This window comes from Centruroides sculpturatus, unplaced genomic scaffold, assembly GCF_000671375.1.
Source record: "Centruroides sculpturatus isolate CEXI.00-Female unplaced genomic scaffold, Cexi_2.0 scaffold73, whole genome shotgun sequence".
Lineage (NCBI taxonomy): Eukaryota > Metazoa > Arthropoda > Arachnida > Scorpiones > Buthidae > Centruroides > Centruroides sculpturatus.
In genome coordinates this window covers 555345-576712 of record NW_019384330.1, presented here as the reverse complement: position 1 = coordinate 576712, position 21368 = coordinate 555345, and the positions used below count along the sequence as shown (strand labels likewise).

The 21368-nt window shown below is 31.2% G+C and overlaps 2 protein-coding genes across 3 annotated transcripts; one reads left to right on the top strand and one right to left on the bottom strand.

The window, feature by feature from the left end:
- Positions 1–5036: 5036 nt before the first annotated feature.
- On the top strand, positions 5037–11296 carry LOC111629463 (leukocyte surface antigen CD53-like). The gene is made up of 7 exons (XM_023373385.1): positions 5037–5242; positions 8848–9036; positions 9106–9180; positions 9253–9348; positions 10490–10630; positions 10699–10782; positions 10849–11296. Exons 1-7 carry the CDS (start codon positions 5192–5194, stop codon positions 10960–10962), a joined length of 750 nt encoding a protein of 249 aa, XP_023229153.1. The 5' UTR covers positions 5037–5191; the 3' UTR covers positions 10963–11296.
- Positions 11297–17050: 5754 nt separating this feature from the next.
- LOC111629453 (CD63 antigen-like) lies at positions 17051–20277 on the bottom strand. 2 transcript variants are annotated; one of them, XM_023373366.1, is made up of 7 exons: positions 20128–20277; positions 18191–18379; positions 18041–18115; positions 17880–17975; positions 17677–17796; positions 17501–17602; positions 17051–17175 (listed from the first exon to the last, which is right to left on the bottom strand). In XM_023373366.1, the coding sequence occupies exons 1-7, from the start codon at positions 20197–20199 to the stop codon at positions 17071–17073; spliced, it is 759 nt and encodes a 252-aa protein (XP_023229134.1). In that variant the 5' UTR covers positions 20200–20277; the 3' UTR covers positions 17051–17070. The 2 variants fall into 2 exon arrangements, with proteins under 2 accessions (XP_023229134.1, XP_023229142.1); XM_023373374.1 differs by having other exon boundaries at positions 18191–18255; positions 20128–20244.
- Between the last annotated feature and the right edge of the window lie 1091 nt (positions 20278–21368).

Here is a 21368-nt window from a genome sequence, read left to right as displayed (position 1 = left end):
TATTGTACAGTTTTACAGTATTGTAACTGATGAAATAAGTGCAAACAACAAAAAATTATTTTAAACATATAATTGTAAGTACTTTTGGTCACATTTTACATTCTCTTCAACAGGCTATTAGAACAAAGTAATGGAATAAGAATATAGAAACTGAATTCAAAATTGCTTGAAAAACATTAAATAAAACACTGTCACCACATCCAAAAATTAACAGCAATAAGTAACTTAAAGTATAACACATGCACTATTTCATTTAGCATATAATATTTCAACAGTTACATTATCATAAGACAATTCAGTGCCTATAATGGAAAGTACAGNGATACTCCGATTATTAAATCTAATTCTTATTTTAGTAATGAAAAGTCTTGCTACCGAGAATGCCCTTTACAATTCAATTGATGTGAGTGGAATTGTGTTTAATGCATTTAAGAGAAGACAAATATTGTGTTTTTCAACTGTAACCTGAAAGATTTCTAGTTTATTTTCGAGATTGTAGTACTTCTTTTGTTTTCTAGTATTCTCGATTTGTCTACCTCGACTGCTTTAATAGAAACATCATACCCCAAAAATTCAGCAGTTCGTTTGTCTTTAATAATCAGGTTATGAAGAAAAACTTCATACTTTGTACTCGTTTGTATCCTTGCCCAATTTGCACAACTTGGCGTTACGCAGTTATTGAAGCTACTGGGCATGATTAAAAATTAAGACAGCAATAAGCACAATTATTCCAGATATTACAGGTAAAGAATTTTGAGAATCCTGCCACAAATAAGCTACGTATTGATTATTGACCATTTGCGACATGTCATAACGAGCAAAAATTAAAAAAAATCTAATAAGTAGGTTTAAAGTTAATAAATACAAATGTATTCTGACAGTTTATGAGTTAGTTATACTTCCTATTTGCAAAGTTTCCTCAACCTTAACACAAAATTGAAAAAAAAGTGAATTTTTAAGAAATCTGCGGGATTTCCCGGGTTAAACAACCGGGATTTCGTTTGAGAAACCCTAATTCGGGCCTATTCTCGCCATCATGCCGCCCAATTGTATGCCTGGCTGAACTCACGAAGGGTTTGATTACAAAGACCTCAGTAACAACAGGGAGGAAAGAAAAGGATTAATAGTTCAAGAGTTCACATACTAAAAGTAAAATAAATGGTAATTGGTTAGCTTCTTACTCTGGCCTTTGGTTGTGAATATAGCAGTAAGAGATAAAGATTGCATTCGAACAATTATACTGCTGTCAATTGTCGCTGTAGTGTCGAATCGGTATACAGTGGTACCTCAGGATACGAACGCCCCAGCATACGAAATTTTCAGGATACGACATGAAATTCGAACATATTTTTGCTCCACGATACGAACAAAAATTCACCATACGACGTTACATTATATCGCGGCGCCATTTTTTATTCACTTCTGTTCATTGGTCTCATTCCGCGCGTTTCCTTCGTCGTGGAAGGATCTCGCTCGATGAAGGAAATCTCGAGGTATTATCGGAAAGTGACTGATTTTATTGAAAAGAAACATCCCGAAAAGGTTCACACTGGCCGTATTGCTGCTCGGAGTAATGACATTTGCCTAAGTCATTTTTGAAATATTTTAAAAAGTAGACAAAGCCAAAGTAGATATTTTATCAAGCGACCTCTATCCAGTGAAAGTGGTGAAGGAAAGAAAGCAAAGAGCAGTGAATAAAAAAAATATATATATATTTTATTCACTGCTCTTTGCTTTTATATATATATATATGTGTATACAGTATATATATGTAAAACAACACTATTTTTTTAAAAATCTTTTCTAAGTTATTTTTAAGTTATTGTTACATTACGTTATCTAAGTTAAGTTTTAGTATGATTTTCCTTCTCCCTCTCTTCCGCCACCAGTTTACACCTCCACCATCGTCTATCCTCAAAGGTAAAGTGCATAAAACTACATTTTTTTTTTTTATCAATTATTATTCTATTATGATTATTTATACATTTACAACTACAAAACGCATTTTTCAGTGTTTTCCTTACTATATTTATTTATTTTTTTAATGTACTACTTTAATTTGAATGTGTTTTTCGTATTGGAACGAATTATTTGGTTTTACATGTAATCGTATGGGGAAAAATGATTCACCTTACGACATTTTCATGATACGATCTCAGTTTCGGAACGGATTAATTTCGTATCCTGAGGTACCACTGTACCTAAAAATTATGTAACTTCTTAGCACCCCATAAATTATCGAGTTATGTTGAACATTTTTCAGTAAAAATCATCTACCATGTCACGATATTCTTATTTAATCGCCGTTTTTATACGGAGATTTTGATTATAGATACCGAAACTATTTTTGAAGATAGAAAAATTTCTTCATAAATCCGTCATTAACAACTATTAGGAATCCCCGAAAATAAGTTTTTCATTCACAGATGCGATCTTTTATTTGAAGCTACACCTCTAATAAATGCAAAATGGACGTCTGAAGATAGAAATTTTTCAATAGACAATTTTTGTATTTCTTTTCAAGAACATCTTGAAGAATAAAGATCAAGAATAAAATTTTATGTTTAAGCGGAAAGTATTAATAAATTATGCAATTTTGAAATTAAGAGATTCACTTTTGTTTAGAGGTCTAATTTAAGAATATCTTACGAAAGAGTCACACCAGACAGATTCTTATTGAACAGAATGTGATGTATTCGAGCTACAAGACCTCCCCGTGTAGCCAGATACAACGATTATGGTGACTTAAACTCTTCCTATACTCACAGAAAAGATAACATTTATTTGTTAAAACTTCGAAACGTTTTTAAAAACATTTACGATGGGTTTACAGGACCATCCGCTACACAATTGTCTGTTCTGTACTGTACGTGTCAATGAAAGGTACTGTACAGTACGGTACATATTCAAAAATATATAAGACCCTCTTTGAGTACTCGATCCCTTACTGGTAGATATAAAGTGCAAGACTATAAAGACACAAAAATTAAAATTTTAAAGCATGTGTTTTTGAAAATCTGATTGATAGATATTTTTAGACTACAGATTATGTCTATATGTGATAAATACTAATTTTAGTCTGCTAAAAATATAACTTAATAAATATCTTTTAGTACAGATCTTCGTATTGATTAATCTAAATTAATACCATTGCTTATTTATTATTCAAGATTTTATCAAATAATTTTGAAGAATGCATCTATTAAAAACTAACAAGTAAATAAGAAAACGTTAATATATTTTTTGCATATAATGTTTCCAGTTTTATTATTTACTAGGCTAAATTAAAATTAATTATTTTAGCATTTTTAACATAAATATTTAAAAAAAAAAATTATAGAATGACTTACATTTTACATTGTTATAAGAGAGGGAAAGTATGGTGATTCGGCAAAAAAGTCCTCCTCTAAGACTTTTATGGACTTTTTAGGACATCTTGAAACGTCGAGAAATGCAAAAAAAATTCTGGGATAATTTCTGTATGTATGGTTGTTAGTGTGTTTGTGGGGAACACGATTTTGTTTACCCTGTTTGAAGTTTAATAACTCCTGTGCTTTTTATCGAAAGTTTCTGAAATTTTGCAGGGAGGTTTGTTTATTAGGGGATTTGATGCTATTAAATTTTGGTGATTAAAGGATGAGGGGTGGGGAGATAACGGAGGTCGTGTGTAACTCCGATAGGGTCGGACTTAATGGCATTTTACTCGTTATTAGCATTTACAAATTTTTATAAAACCTATCCCTACTCTCAAAATTAAGCTTTTTGCCATTTTATACTAGTTAAAAATATAAAAAGTTTTTAAAATAAAATATGATAATAGATGGCGCCCGGAAAATTTTGAATGTTGCTGGGAAAGTTGAGCAACTCGTTGATGGTTTATTTAACTTTGGAATTAACATATTTCAGCATCTTTAAAATTTATTATATAGATTTTTTACATGTGGAAAAGAAAAATCTATGTTATAGAGGGCCAAAATAGTAATTTGGAAGAAATGCATATTATAAAAAGAAGAAAAATTAGGAATTTTAAACTATATTAATTTTGAATTTTGAAATTTTTTCAAGTCTTCGCTATATATATTAAAAAAATTAATAATAATTACTTTAAATGTTTATATATTAAAATTTACTTTCAAATTAAATTAGAACTATTTTTAAGATTTGAAAGTAGTTTCTACTGTTAATTATTTGGAATTATGTTAAGAATGTTTTAAATTATTTGAATTTTTAATAATTCGTTATAAAAATAATTTCTTTGTTGAAATTGGGTAATAATAATTGAATTATTCTTTTGTTTGTGCCAATCTACATAAAAAATGAGACGTTTTGCAAAAACTGTGATGTTTGTTCTTAATTTTATCGTTTCGGTAAGTTTATATCTTACAAGATTTTATATAAATTACAAATATCGTAGAATGGCTAAAGTCTCTATGCATATTAATTATAAATTATCTGTATTTGTAGATATATTTTTTTCATATTACGGTCATTTTTTTATCTTTGCCATGAAGGCCCTTTAATATGCTAATTGTGGGTTCTTCTGCTCCAAATTAATCCACTCGTAAAAATTGGGTGAAATGCTCTCTGTTCGATAGGATTCGGGTTCGAGTCCGAACCGTCTTTCTTCAAACCGGTAAGATGGTGCATCAGACCTATTAGATGGCCAAAGTAGTTACTACTTTGCCCATCTGGCTGTTCGGTTGAAGTCATGAAAGCAATTACTAAAACATAAATTTTCGTCTATAATAACGTATCTTCTATTACCAGAACTTATTTCTGTAGTGCCAGTATAATATTACAAAGTTTTACAGAAAAACATTTTTTATTTTACTTAATATACCTGGACACATACATAGTTTTGCGTTTCGGACATTCTTGTCCCTCCTCAGCAGGTACTTTTGTATATTCTATAACAATAAAATTAAGTATTTAAAATTANGTCTTCGCTATATATATTAAAAAAATTAATAATAATTACTTTAAATGTTTATATATTAAAATTTACTTTCAAATTAAATTAGAACTATTTTTAAGATTTGAAAGTAGTTTCTACTGTTAATTATTTGGAATTATGTTAAGAATGTTTTAAATTATTTGAATTTTTAATAATTCGTTATAAAAATAATTTCTTTGTTGAAATTGGGTAATAATAATTGAATTATTCTTTTGTTTGTGCCAATCTACATAAAAAATGAGACGTTTTGCAAAAACTGTGATGTTTGTTCTTAATTTTATCGTTTCGGTAAGTTTATATCTTACAAGATTTTATATAAATTACAAATATCGTAGAATGGCTAAAGTCTCTATGCATATTAATTATAAATTATCTGTATTTGTAGATATATTTTTTTCATATTACGGTCATTTTTTTATCTTTGCCATGAAGGCCCTTTAATATGCTAATTGTGGGTTCTTCTGCTCCAAATTAATCCACTCGTAAAAATTGGGTGAAATGCTCTCTGTTCGATAGGATTCGGGTTCGAGTCCGAACCGTCTTTCTTCAAACCGGTAAGATGGTGCATCAGACCTATTAGATGGCCAAAGTAGTTACTACTTTGCCCATCTGGCTGTTCGGTTGAAGTCATGAAAGCAATTACTAAAACATAAATTTTCGTCTATAATAACGTATCTTCTATTACCAGAACTTATTTCTGTAGTGCCAGTATAATATTACAAAGTTTTACAGAAAAACATTTTTTATTTTACTTAATATACCTGGACACATACATAGTTTTGCGTTTCGGACATTCTTGTCCCTCCTCAGCAGGTACTTTTGTATATTCTATAACAATAAAATTAAGTATTTAAAATTACCGACAAAAGGTTTAATAAAATTCTTACAATTTTAAGGTTTTCATTTATTTTTACCACAGCTGGATATTCAAATTTGATCGACAATAGCAGTATTACTATAATCTTAAACCTGTATTAAAAATATTATTTTAACATTATTTCAGTTTTTTAAATTTATTTACTATTGTTACAACTTACATTTGTTCTAGACCCGTTTGCCTTACACCTCGTTTTCACTTTCTTTTCTTTCTTTCTTCTTCTTCGGTGTTGTTTATATGGAGATTTTAGCTCAAGATAGGCTCTTTCTCCGATTAGACATGTGTGTATGATCGCTATGCGACCGATTTGCCGGCCGTATCCGAACGGCCTATACGTACGCGCTGGAATTAATGCCTTCCGGGAGGACTTTTATGGGGAACTGGCCTCCTATTCAGTCGTTATTGGCAAGGAGAAAACCCGGAAAACTCCAAGCAGCCAGCCTGTCCGACCGTGGCGCGAACCCACGACGAACCTCCCAGTCTTTAGGGTCTGGTCACCACTACGATGAGCGGCAACGGAGACCACTCGCCCACTGGTGGAGGCCCTCGTTTTCACTTCTTCTTCTTCTTCTATGTTAATATGGAGATTTTAGCTCTTTCTAGGCTCTTTCTCCGACCTCGTTTTCACTGTTTTCGATTGTTCTTTTTATCAGTTAGACACTCCCTTTTTTCTATTAGTCTTAGCCATGATTGGTGCATTTCTCTACCGGTATTATTATTTATTCTATTATTTTGTCTTATTATATTAATATGTTCATAAAGTTGTCTTTTATAATTATTCTTTTCTTTTTTCTTTATTTTAACTGAATTCAATACTACTGTATTTCGCAACCTGTGGTATTACAATGCTCCGCTACTACTGAATTTGCATAATTTCTCTTGATTGCTCGGATGTGTTCATTTATTCTTATTTTTAATTTTCTTTTTGTTTCTCCTATATATGTTTTTTCTGGTTTACAACTGCAATTAAATGAATATACTACTCCTTTTTCTTCTAATATATCATAATTTCCTTCATTTCTATAACATAAATGATTTTTTGTTGTATTTACTTTTTCCGGTATTATATTAATTATATTGTTTAATATTTTCTTAATTCTTTCAAATATCTTAGGGATATACTTTATTTTAACGAAACTTTTTTCTTTATCTATTAATCTTAATTGTTTATCTTTTTCCAATTTTTTTAACCATTTATTCAGTAGGCTTTTTGGATAATCATTTAACATAAACATTTTTATTATTTCTTCTTCTTCTTTCTCTTGAGTTTTAATTTCACTAGTTCGTTGTCTTATTTTATTTATATACATTTTAAACATATTATATTTCATACTTATTGGTGTTACTGATTTATAATTAATTGTTTTTGGTATTTGTATAGGTTTCACATATTTTTTATAAATCAATTTATCTTCTTTTCTGTCTATAGTTATATCTAGATAATTAATACTATTTTGTTTCTCTATTTCTATTTCAAATTTAATATTTTCTTTTATCTCATTAGCTTCCTTTATAATTATTTGTTCATTTGTTTTTCTTGTATCATATATTATAATACAGCCATCTACATACCTGCTATAAAATTCTATGCCTTCTATGTTTTTAATTTTTTCATCTATTTGTATCATTGATATTTCAGCCAATCTTGGGCCTACACAAGTATCCATAGGTATTCCATTATCCTGGGTATAGAATTTATTTTCAAACTGAAAATAATTATTTTTAATTATAATTAGACATAACTTAATTATCCAACTAAGTGTTTTGATTCTTAATAATGAATTTTCTATATCTTCTATTGTTATACTAGGATACATATTTACTATATCAAGGGATATTAATTTCATATATTTATTAATTGTAACATTTTTTAAATCTTATTAACAATTCATCTACATTTTTAATGCTATGATTAGATATTTCTAATAGTTTAATTTATTTTTTAAAAATTTTTCTAGATTATAATATAAATAATTTCTAACATCTATTAATGGTCTATATTTTACAGGATTTTTATGTGTTTTTACCCTTATATTAAATTTTGGTGTTCTATTATCTTCTCTCTTGATGTATTTAATATCTTCTTCAGTTATATATAGTTCTGTTTTCAAATTTTTCAATTCCTTATTCAATGATTTTATTAAATCATTTGCTGGATCTTTCTTTAGTTCTTTATAATTTCCTCCTGTAATTAATCCTTTAATGACGTCTATTTTTTCTTCTTTCTTCATTATTATTATTTGTTTCTTTTTGTCACCTTGAAGTATTTCTAAATTATTATTATTTAAAAATGTTTTAACATTATTTAATTATTTCTTATAATTATTAATTTTATTTCTTGTTTTTTTATTTAGTTTTTTATTCGTTATTATTTTTTGCATACTTTTTCTAATACCTTCTCTTTCTTCTTCTGGAAATTTCCATAACAAGTGTTCTGTGATTACTGCAAATTCTTCAATTTTCAACATTTCCGGTCCATTGTAATCCATTCCTAGATTTAATGTTCTTTGGATTGGTCCTGGGATTTCTATGTTCGTCATGAAAGCAATCTTTAAATAACTATTTCTAAGTCTTCAGCTGTCTTGAGAAAACATTCTCTTTCACAATGTTCTAAAGCAAGTTTTCGTGCAATGGTCAAGCGGATAAAACCACTAAACACTGGTAGTTGGTGGCGAGTTTGCACCTCGCAAAAGTGGATTTTTCCGGGTTTTCTTCGCGTTTATAATACCTATGCAGGATCCAGTTTCGCGTAGAAAGTCCTTCTGGAGGCCCTTCGGCAGATCGCCTGCGTATCGCGTTGCCGTAACAAGCAAAACAACAAATTTTCGTGTGTTTACACTAGACTTCGAGGGGCCATACCGTATTAACAATAAACCATTCCTTCGTCTACTGAATTCGATTTCGAGGTATTCTCGTATTGAAAGATAATGGCATAGCATAATGTCATGCATAGATATTTTGTAGCCACTCTATAATTTCTGTATAATGATTGCATATCAATGATTTATTTATATAGTTTTGTGGAGCAGTTGGTGCTGTTAGCATATTTGTTACAAAGTTCTCAATACGAAAATATAATATACCTGTAGGATCCGAATATCACTTAATTCTCACAACTCTCATAGCCTTGGCTATATTGATGTTTTTATTGGCAATTCTGGGATGTTGCGGTACGATGTTAGATAACATGTACATACTTAATTCGGTAAGATTTAATCAACTTATCTCAATTAAAAACAATATATAATTAACGATAATTATATCCTTGGTATAGTATTCTTCTTGGTTGCTCTTGATTGTGATTATCCAAGTTTCTATTGGAATTTATATTACTGTGAATAAAAAACAGGTATGGTGAATTTTCTTTTTCTTAAACTAGAATACATTTATTTCTTTATCTTATATTATACAAATTTTAAAGATGATTGAAGCTGTAAAAGGAGAAATGTTAATGTCAATGAAAAAATTCAGAGCTCAGCCTCATATCAGAAAAGGATGGAATTTACTTCAAACAATTGTTTGCAAATCACAAATTTTATGTAAAGTGATTCAAAAGTAGTAGCATAAATTGAGAGAAATTGGTCGAATTTCGTAAAATGAATATAAAAATGAACAGATATTCTTCCATTTAATTGACTAATTTGATAAAATAGGGCAAAGCAATACGTGGGTATCTGCCAAAGGAGACGCCTCTCGGGAAGACTTTCTATGGAAAGCTAGGATTATAAGAGTTAAACACGTATTAATAGCTAGCCCATTGGTGATTCTGACTAACTATCAGTGTGTAGTGGTTTTGTGATGCACTCAGCTACTGTGGTCTCCTTGCACTGCATATTCTAATGTGCAAGTAGACACAAAATGTGTAATGGGAATTTTGAATTGTGTAGTGGAAATCCCATATTTCTGCAGTAATTAATTATTCAGTTCTGGGTTTTATAAGTATTCTTTCTTATGGTTGTGTTAATGCTAAAATATTTATCTAAATTACATAGTATAATGTAAAAACGGAAGCCGAATAAAAGGAAACCTGACAAATCGGCAAAAATATTCGGTACCGTGAGATTCCGGTTTACACAAGTTTTACTGTATATTTTATTTGGCCCTTGAGAAAGGAGGAAGGAGTGTTGGTAGGATTTACAATTTGTATTGAATATATACAATAGATATTTTTTATGCAGCCTCAACATCAATATTATCATTTAACGCTAGGATGTATTGGCTTGACCAAAACAAAACTGATATTTGTGCATCAGGAAAAGAACCAAATATGCAAGGAGACAGGCTTTATTCCGGCCTGTCTCCTTGCATTTAGACTTAAAATGATATACGTACTCACAGTTTGTGTGAAGCCTGTTTGATAATGGGAGAATTTGAGCTTGCTATAGGAACTTGATATGTGAAATTCTATGCATTACAACTTCCATCTATAATGCATTGATTTTGTGATTCGTCTGATATCCATGACTATTTTTTTATGCTCGTTTTCAGTTATTTGTAACCTCACAACATTGTATGGTTTATATCTCATTAGGGAAAGTCCAAACGAGAAATTATCACATTAATTGACTTTGTAGACATTTTCCTTCAATTTATAATACCGTTTTTGGATCACCATACGTTAAATACTTCAAAATTTCACGTAAAAAGTATTTTTCTAGTTGAAATGCTGTGGGATAAAGCAATCATCTGATTGGTTATTTGCATTTAAATCTGGAAAGTTACCGATATCGTGTTGTCCTCGTTTGAAGTTAGAAGATGAAGAACAATGCACCTTAGGTTTGGATTCGCACGTTGCAGAAGTAATTTGCTTCGTTTTAAATGTTTATTTTGTTGATAACCGAGTTACATGAATATTCCATTTATTTAGGGTTGTTTTGAGAAATTAGTTGTGATTATAAAGAGAAACATTACAGAAATTTTAATATTGATCTTCACAACGATAATCTTTGAGGTAAATCTTTCAATTAAATATTTGAAAATGTAAATAAAACCTATAATTTTATACGTATATTTTCAGATAATTAACATTATATTTGGTTTTTATTTGGTTTATAAAATTGCACAAGATCGATTTTATTTCGCCTTAATGACAGAAAGTGCAGAAGATGCTGCTTCCTCACCTTGTCCATAATATTATTCAATACCATGTAAAATTTCATATCTATGGAAGAATGATATTTCAAATACATTTTTTAACAGTAATTATTTTAAATTATTGTATACAGTCGTTTCTCACCGAGCATGAGTCTTTAGAGTGGTTTCCCATCTTTATACATGCTGAGTGACCCCAATGTATATCTACAGATATTGGCCATTTAGGTTTTATGGCAAATTATAACAGTGGACGTGTTACTTGGTAAAGCATGTTTAATACAGCTGGATAATCGAGCCAAATGAAATGAGCTGTCATTGGCTGCTTATTCATCTACAGTGTAGATGAATACAGTGTTTCTCAACCTCTAACGAATCGTCGCCCCTTTCAACGTAGTATCGCCCCCTTTAATAAAACCGTTACGTAGTATCGTCCCATTTACTTCAAAATTCCGATGCCCAGCGCCAAGGCTAACGCCAAATTCCTACTGCATTGAATAGACTAGTGACTAGTATAATGTTATTTGTTTAATTATTGTACGATATAACGAATAAAATATCTAATTATTCTTAATATAATGTTTAACTATATCGCCCAGAAAATTGTTTTTCGCTAATCGCCCCCTCAACATGGAAAAACGCCCACATGGGGGCGACATAGCCCCGTTGGGAAACACTGATCTACACTAAAGCCACTTTATCAGGTATCGAGCCCTTTGTTGTGGTGTCTAGCATAGTGTAGGTGTAGGCCCCACTACAAAGGCTAATAAATCAGTGGATTAATCATTTCTCAATGGCCATTCTGACGAATTCATTATTGATGGAATCCATTGTTCATTCAAACATTATCGTCAAGTATGCCTCGAATAACGCAAGTTTAAGATTAAGAAATTTTCTTAACAAAAATCTAATTATATTCTAGTGTAAAACTTGCCTGCAATAACGAAATTTACTGCATTACTAAGTTATTATTTGTCTATTGATACTGTAGCATCTGTGTGGATTCTCTTTTGTTTACCAACCTTTCAAACTGATTAACAACTTATGGAGATAATGTTTTAATTTTTGGTTATTAATTATTCAAGGAGGAACGTTTTGTTTATAGCAAATTAGTTACATGTCCCCACGTGTAATGAACATACACAGAATAGTAGGCGTACTTACGGTCCTCTAAGCCCGAGTAGCTAATTCCTACGTTATCCTCGATAAAGATACCAGAGAATAAAAATATACTTTCTGCAATAAGTAAGGAGGCTCCGATTTCTTCTTACAGTGGACTCTAAATACTCTTGAAAGATATTTCATTTATTCCCTTTTCTCAAGATTATTTTCGCATTTAAAACAAATGCCAAAGTAATGTTGCATTAAGAGAGAACACAAGAGAGGGAACAGAAGGCATACACATTCTGTATCTTTTCTTGTATATACTGTAACCTCGTACAAACAAATTTCAAAGTATATTTAACTTATAACAGAGGAATACCTCGCTATCATTAATAATGATATCTAAATATGCCATTGTTAAACCCTAACGAAATTTACTGTTAAACCAAAAATATACCTTGACATTATTGATAAATATTGGTCTAATGCCAACATTTAACTCCATTTAAAGCATAAATAATTTATCAATAGATATTAAAGATGTATGAAATTCTATTAGTTGATATACTCTTTTTTCATAATATATTTTAAAATACATTTTTAATTGTTGAACGAAATGACAGACAACAGAACAGACTGTAATAGATAATTGTAAATGTTGTACATCTTTATTACTTTTAACTTTATAAAAATTTTAAATAAATTTTGATTTTAATTTTTGGTATTTTTATCAATATTTTATAAAGATTCAGAAATTACGAGACTCCATATATTAGTGAAAATCCATTACATAACTAAATCCTGTGAATACACTGGTGACATGTGTTTAACACGTGAAAGGCACCTGTAAGAATTTAGCGGATGTACTCTACACACTATTATCTTTTCTTATAATTTTAAACAGGATATTTAGAGATATTCCTCTTTTATTGACTTCGAACTTCCTGCTTTGACAGCGGATTTGGATGTAGAACGTTATCGGTGCCGCCCTGTTTATAAGAATTTCATCTATCTTTTGAGAATGATGCAAAAAGTATTATGAAATCTTTTCTGAGAACTATATAAATAAATTTTAAACTGAAATGCTTTTATCTAGATCAGCGCTTCTCATCCCGATCGTTGTCATATGTTCAAAAATGGCAATTGCCAGAGGTACCCATTATCAGGGGCCCAAAACCGATCTTTTATAAGAAAATATTTTCCCTGAAAAAATTCCTTCAAAGAACAATGACTGAAGTCAAACTCTACGTGGGGCCCCCCTAATTCAAATTCGCCTGGGCCCCATGAAGCTATATCGCACCACTGATCGCGACATATTAGTATTAATTGGGACCTCTTGCCCCTAAGCTTTGCATATCTGGTCCCTGGAACTTTTTCCATTGAAATGATTGAAGTTTGATAATCGATTATTCATTTAAAAAATTTGCTCTCATAAAACTATTATCAGGAAAAATAACGTCAAGAGTGACTTCAAGTTCCAAGGAATACAAAGTTCATCTGGATGATAACGTACTGTACAGGTACATGCTTAACACTTCTGATAACTCATAATATATACGCGACTAGGCCTAACTGTGTATGTTACAGCACTACATAGTTATAACAAAAACCATGTATTGCTATATCTGAGTAAATTAAACGATATTAAATTTCGTGTTCGATTTAAAGAGCAAAGCTTATAAACAACAGCACTGTATATAGAGGAGTATGTAGGAGGGGTGTTTATGGTGCTGCAGTACTTCTTTCATAACAAAACAATCAGTTTGTTATTTTTAAGCAATAAAAACAACGTATATCGCATGACTGCAATGGCGGAAAACAATCTTATACAGGCAAAAACAATTTGTAAAAAGTCGGAGACACATGCCAAAAAGTGTGGAGTACATATATATACACATTACATATTAAATAACAGAATTATTCATCTTTGTTTTTTGAAGTGCGATTTCTTTTTTTCGTGTGTAGGGGATAACGATTATTATCTTAAACTTGAAGATTGTTATTGTATAGAATTATTTGTCTCTCTCTTCACTAGATGGCGACACATGAATTAATACTTCCTATCAAGGGATTATCTAAAAGAAAGATGTATTATTGAAGTTTACTATTATATTTGAAAATCTGAAATTAAAAAATGATTAATTAATTAGCAAAATCGTTGAGGTATTTTAAAAAGTGACGTCATCATACTAGATGGCAGTACGTGTACAGTACATTGGCGGCAGTGCTGTGCGATGTCTATAATTTTAACATCGATATCAAACATCGATGCTAAATTTCGATGTCGGATTTCACATCGATGTTTGATCGATGCCCATTGGAACATCGATGTTCAATCAAGATAAACTCAAACAATTTAAAAAAAAAACAAAACCAGGTTTGTTCGAACAGAAGTTCCTGACGCATGCGCAATGTCATTTTACAATGCGAAGAATAACGTGCATGCCGGTTCTAAATCAGTTACAGTTAGGGACTAGGGACTTGCGTAGGAGTAACGTAAGTAACCTAAATTAAGAAAGAACAGGTACAGATAACTTAGCTCTATTTGATACGTGTACGATCGTACATGCAAAAAAAAAGTCGACAGGGTTTTTTTTTACTATTTCCGCCCTGTGGGCACTAAGAGGGCCTTTTATAGCAGGCCCATTATGGGTTCGGCCAGGCCCACAATGGGGCGACCGGGTGGTGAGGGACGGGGCCTGACATATCCGAACAGACCACCCCCCGAAAAATTCCTGGGGATTCCTTGACCCGTCCGGATTCGATCCCGGGTCCCCCAGAGCGGTAGGCTGCCACCTTGACCGTTCGGCCATCCGGCCTCAAAGTCGACAGGTTGCGCGCCACAAGTCGGCGTAAACAGACTAACATGGCAGAGTTGCGGATGAGTTTCAATGAGTGTGAGTTCATTCACTGTTAAAATAGTGTAAATTTGTAAACATATTTGCGAGAACTTTGTTTCATCGCAATTTCACAATTTCTACGAAATTCCCGGACTGTCCGGGTGAAAACCGAACAGGTGGTAACATTAGGAACAAAGAATGAACTGCATGCATCGATGAATCGAAATTCACATATTGCTAACATCGATTCAGGATCGATGTTTCAAAAACATCGGAAGGTCGATGCATCGACGAACAAAAACATCGATGTATCGATGTCACATCGATGCATCGCACAGCACTAATTGGCGGCTTTTTTCGAATTGTTACGTATTGTGTTCGTGATTCGTTAATCCTATCTGTTTTTCGTGAGTTTTATTTATTTGTGTGAGCGAAAATTATGCCTACTCGGAAACGACAAAACCTTGTCCGATCTTCAAGGAAAAGTAAACAGGTAAGACTGTGTAGAGATTCAAGAACCCGTCTTCGAGACAGGCTAGGCTTAGTTCTCAGAGAGAACGTCAAGCCTTGGCGCAAAATCTCCAACGTACTGTACTTTCATTTATGACACTCTATTCATCATCAGATAATATTAGGTCTATGGATAAAGTGTGGGTATTGCAGTGAAAGAATGAATCACAGAGGATGTGCTGTTCTGGCAAAGTTAAACTGAATGTTGTTCTTGACCCCCGAATCTCTTCTATCACTGTTAAATGGGACTCATCTTGACACTAAACATTTCTTAAAGGACATTAGGGTCTGCCAAATGACACGTTTTGGTGCCATTGAAATTGAAAGAAATTTCATGCCAACATTCAAAATTTAAGGACAGATATATCATTTAATAGCATACCATTAATCCCGACAAAACTATCCATTTAAATTTAACCACTTACAATTTCCAGTCAATCTATGCAATGACCATTAACAATTCACAAAGCCGAAGCCTGATTTGCAGGACAATCTCAGATGCAGTTGATTTTCACATGGCCAATTCTATGTTGCATGCTCATGTGTTAGTAGCTTCAAAACTCTGTTCATTTGTGTTGCTGATAATAAAACACGAAATATTGTATATCGGGAGGTTATTCAGTAAGTTTATCTAGAAAATATTCCACATTTTCAACAGGAATATTATGAATCTGTAACTACCAATTCTCTGAAAATATACACTTTAGGTAAGTAAATATAATTTCACGAAATAAATATCTGCCGGCAACGACGGATAACACAGCTAGTAATAAATTAAAACACGAAACACAATATTTGCTTTATTCAGACACAATAACGTGACTCCTTTTAAACACTTGGCAGATTATTCATCACTTTATTAAGAAACACAATAAATAAAATACGTAAATATTGTATAATAAAATGAAAATTGCGTATACTGATCGCACATCGTGGACTTTTACATTTCAACATAGATGTCTGATTTAATTATAGTAGTTATGAAATATTTAGAAGTGTGAGATTTTATTCATTGAAAGCTGGCTTGAAACTTTTTACTTTACATTGTGTTTCTAAATCATATAGTACATTGATAAGTCAAGACTTATCATACAAGAACGAACTTCATTTAGATGGGCACTCAAATCTTTGAGCTAATCATTCTGTTAGATGCATTTCGGGTCTAGACTCCTCTTCAGCTGCAGAATATACAAAAAGTACACTGGTTCTGAGTAAAACTTTAGTAACTACATACTTTAGATACATACTTTATAACTTTAGGTAACTTTAATAATCACATAAAACCATGTAATGTTAAAAAAATTATGAAATTTTTATTCTGATACTCATTTAAGTTTTAATCTGGGGGGAGCCGAGTTAAACGGATAAAAAAAAGTTTTAATGCGAACTCAATAAAATTCCCACCTTATGTGATCGCCAGTTCATAAGTACAGTAATATAGAAATAGAAGACAATTGTTAAAAAAAAATATAGTAAATAATACGACACTAATAATTAACAAAACTCACTCAGCAAATATTTAATAGGCCATGAAAATACACTTTATGGCCTATTGAATGGGCTAAAAACGTTTAGTTTCAATAAATTATCTCGGCACTAATACGACACTATTATATTAAACATAGCATAGAATTAAAACAAAAACATTTTTGAAAATAAAACTAAATTATTAATTCTTTATTTATTAAACTGAATTAGCTTTCTGAACTTTCTGAAGTTTCTGATTCTTCTGGTTTTTTAAATTCCTTTATCTTTCTAGAAACACGAATATAATAATGTCCGTATAAAACAATTTCAAACTGTAATGAAAGTTAATAAAAGTATATCAAAATCATGATTTATTACAAATTTTGGTAAAAATAGTCAAACTAGGAAAAACTAGGTATACAGAATTTTTTAGTTCGGTATTTAGAAAATAACTTAAAACATTTAATTATTACAGTTTTCGCGTTCTTTGATTGGAAAATCACATTTTAAATGTAGCCAATCATCTTTCGAATTAAATTTTCAAATTTTAACGGCGTATTATAACTTTTTATTGTCAGTTTTTTAAACAAAGTAAATCATATTAAAAATTTTAGATGTAATTTAACAGTTTATTTTCCATAAATATACGCAATTTACCTCAAGAACGCAAACTATCGAGTTTACTATTTCATATATATTGATTCCAAAATTGATTTCTCTTGTTATCTTCTCGAAACATCCATTTTTAAATAATGTACTCTAGATTATAATTTAATATTTTAGGAAAAAATACAAAATGTATTTTCTTGTTTAATATTAAATAAATAGCTTACATTTTTGGAGAACGGTATGCTACATTTGATAGTATTTTCACTGCAACAAGATCGTGGTATTTCTGATGCTTTAGTAAATATAATCCAATCGCTCGTATTTCCAACACCACAACATTTTTTCTAAACGTTTAATATAATTATAAGTGTAGTTTTTAAAGCATAAAATACTGATCTGTGCTATAATTTTATATCTGAAGACCTACAGATTTTTGTAATTTATTCCAATTCTTCTTCATAACTTCATCTACTTCATACGTCATCAGTGTTTTATACATGTTATTTTTAATGATATTGTTTCCCTGTAATAATTATAATAATAAGTTATAAAGTATCTTAAAATCAAATAGTGTTAAAATAGTAGTACCTCATCTCTTTTTACGAGAATTCCAATACCTATTGTAATTTGAATGATGAACACTATGGCAAATAATATAGAGCACTATAAATATCCAAGCAATTTTATTAAAATTCTAAATGGAAGAGATAAAAACGAAGTTTCAAAAGTTACATATACCAGTGTCATACAGAAGAATTTTTGTTTGGTCAAAACGCAAAAATAAAAAACGGAAATTACTGCAACTGCAATACCAATACTTATAATTATTATTGGCGTGTTCGATATAATATCGTTAGTAAAAATTCCTATGTTAGAAATGTATATTTGCTTCAAAATTCCGATAGCTATGATGCCGTTTCCTCCGAGCTATATTAAGAAATAGCAAAAAGATTTTTCGTTATCAGTAGTGCAAAGAAAGAATTTATACACTTCAGTAATTATTTTTCTACGTTTAATAAATTGAAATCTATCTATAAATGTTTTATAATGAACTATATAACTACGTACTCGAGTTGTAAATAAGGGTCGCAATAAGGGTCTAGAACTGGGTTCTTAAACTCAAATGCAGTAAAGGGCCAGTCAAATAGATGTCATACGTAGGACGTATTTATTATTATTCGGTAAACCAAAACATACTGTAACTAAAAAAAGGTTCTAACAAAGGCTTTCTTTTGTTGCCAGGCCTTTAAGACTTACGCAACAGTTAGAAGTTTGAATTTTTTCTGTTTTAATTCTCGCAAGATGTTAGAAACATAGATTTTTAGAAAAGAAATCATCTGAAACTGGTCTGCCCCTGGTCTCCTCTTACCATAATATATATACAGGTAACCCCGTATAACACGGGAGTTACGTTCCAAAAAATTGCCGTGTTATGCGAATCTGTGTTATACGAAAGAAAGAACTAGTGCGAAAAGGGGGGTTAGGTTCCAAAAATTAAAAAAATATGTTGTTAAATCCTTATTTAAATCGGATTTATTATTCATTTTTTTCATAGGTAAAATACTTATTTATTATTTAAGTAAATATTTTACCAGAGGATTATTCATTTTATATGATGATCTCAGCATGAGCATCATCAACTGGCAACAGTTTGTGGGTGCGTTCGTTAATAGCGGTCGCTCTGCAACGGGAGTGCACTGCTGTTTGTTGGCATTTAGGAACGACGGTGAAAGAAAGATGGCGACGCCCGCACTATCGATAGTATTGTGTGGAGGAATCTATAATTCTAAAATGAGCTTTTAGAGGCAAAAGAAGGATCCCAATTGTATAATTTAACCATTAAATGGATTATTTGTTGAAAGAGCATTCAAAGTAGCCACGAAAACAATTAGAATGCTCGCGCGGAGTTACGCGGAGGTATAAAAGAACGCACCCTTTATTACATTTTATGCTGTACGAGGGTTTTACCCAATTCCCGAACCGTGTTACAGTGAACCCGTGCTATAAAAGCACCATGTTATACGAGAAATGTTCCCAATTCTCGAACCGTGTTAGAGTGAATCCGTGCTATAGAAGTGCCGTGTTATACGGGGTTACCTGTATATATAAACAGTAAATAGATCATACATAAAACTAATATAAGATGCTGATCTCACGTATATATTTGATACGCGGCATATTGCTCGTATCGTGGCATTGTTGGGCCATCTCTGCTATATACTTCAAATGAAACTAATATATAATACCATTTCCATTCGATGTTATATAGTCAAGTGAATATTTACGGATGAGCGACATAGTAAATGCGTTAGTTTGCCGATCTAGGGGAACCGGGTTCGAGTTCAGATTAAGATCCTCAGAAATTTTTCTTAAGAGATCTGTCTCGAATATGTCAGGCTTTGTACTCTCAACCCCGGGCCTGGAGGAAAGATTCCTTTAATGTTGTCAACGGGAAACGGTTTACAATTCTTAAAAAATGCGATTCTGTTTAATGATATGTTTATGAACATAAAATGATTTGCATGGTAGGTCTATCATATAAAATAATTTATGTACAGCTAAATTTTATTTTAAATTAGAATAAATGAAATTAGAAGTTTCATTTCCGATGATCACAAAAACGAGGTGTTTTTTTAATAATTAAGTTAAATTAAAATTAAATGAATTATACATACAATCAAAATAGTATTTAAAAAATTCAAAACACAGTTTTCGATAGAAAATTCTTTCTCTTCACCTTTGTCCATTTTATCATATCTTATTTAATATTCGTCAATGAAATTAGTAAAAATTATATTTATCTTATTTAGTGTTAAGTGCATTGTTGTTCAATATTAATTCTTACGTAATATTATAAGAATAATTATTAAAAAAATCAATAATTTCAGTTGTTTACTTTTATTAAATTCTTTTTATTTTCAAATGCCAAATGAAATAGCCGGATTCTTTATTGTGCTATAAGGCTAAATAATTAGTAATAAATTAGCCAGATACACAATCCGGCTGTTTGTTTGGTTTATTTATTAGTTAGTTTATTTATAACTATATTTAACAAGAGGCCTAGTGGCTTACCTTCTGCCAAATCGCTTAGTAATTATTTAGCCTTGTAGCTCGATAAAGAATTTGGCTATTTTGTTTGGTATTTGAAATATCTATCGGGTTAACATTTTGAAAACGATGATACGAAATTCCTTCTTTCTAGCCCTTCTATCAGAAAGAGCTGTGCAATTTCGGTCCCTATTGGAAATATGGCAGCACTGTCAATTATAAAATTGAAGCACGTAAAAGAATACATACTATCAAGTTTTTAGTACATTCCGAAATATCAAATGGGATTCAGAGCAGGCTGTCAAATATGACACGTAAATGCTTCACTTTAAAACACACAAAGATAGCAATGAATCACTCCATAATACGAATTCAAAGCGGGAGTGGTTGAATGTGAAGTATTTTCACCTGCTACAATTTTGTAATTGAGAATTAACACTTCCTGAGACTACAATAGCCTTTCCTGATAAAGGGCTGAAAGAGAAGGAATTTCTTATCATCGTTTAGCCAAGCTCACCATATAACATGCATCAACAAAAGTTTATTGTGCAAGGTGATTATAATTAAAAAGTGGGTTTCAGAGCTAGTAGAAAGAACTATTCGGTACATTCCAATCAAATTTGGTATACAGTAAAACCTGTCTATGGCGACCATCCACGGTTCCTTCAAAAAGTGGTCTTTTAGACAGGTGGTCGTCCAATACGGGTGGTGCCGTAATACCGTATTTCTACTAAGCAAAACTCGAGGCTAGCAAAAATAAGCGAATTTTTTCAACGATAGGGTTATATTGGTATTGTATTTTATTCTTATCGGATAACCCGATTTACAGGAGTCGTCATGATATTATAAGACAGATTTAACACCAATA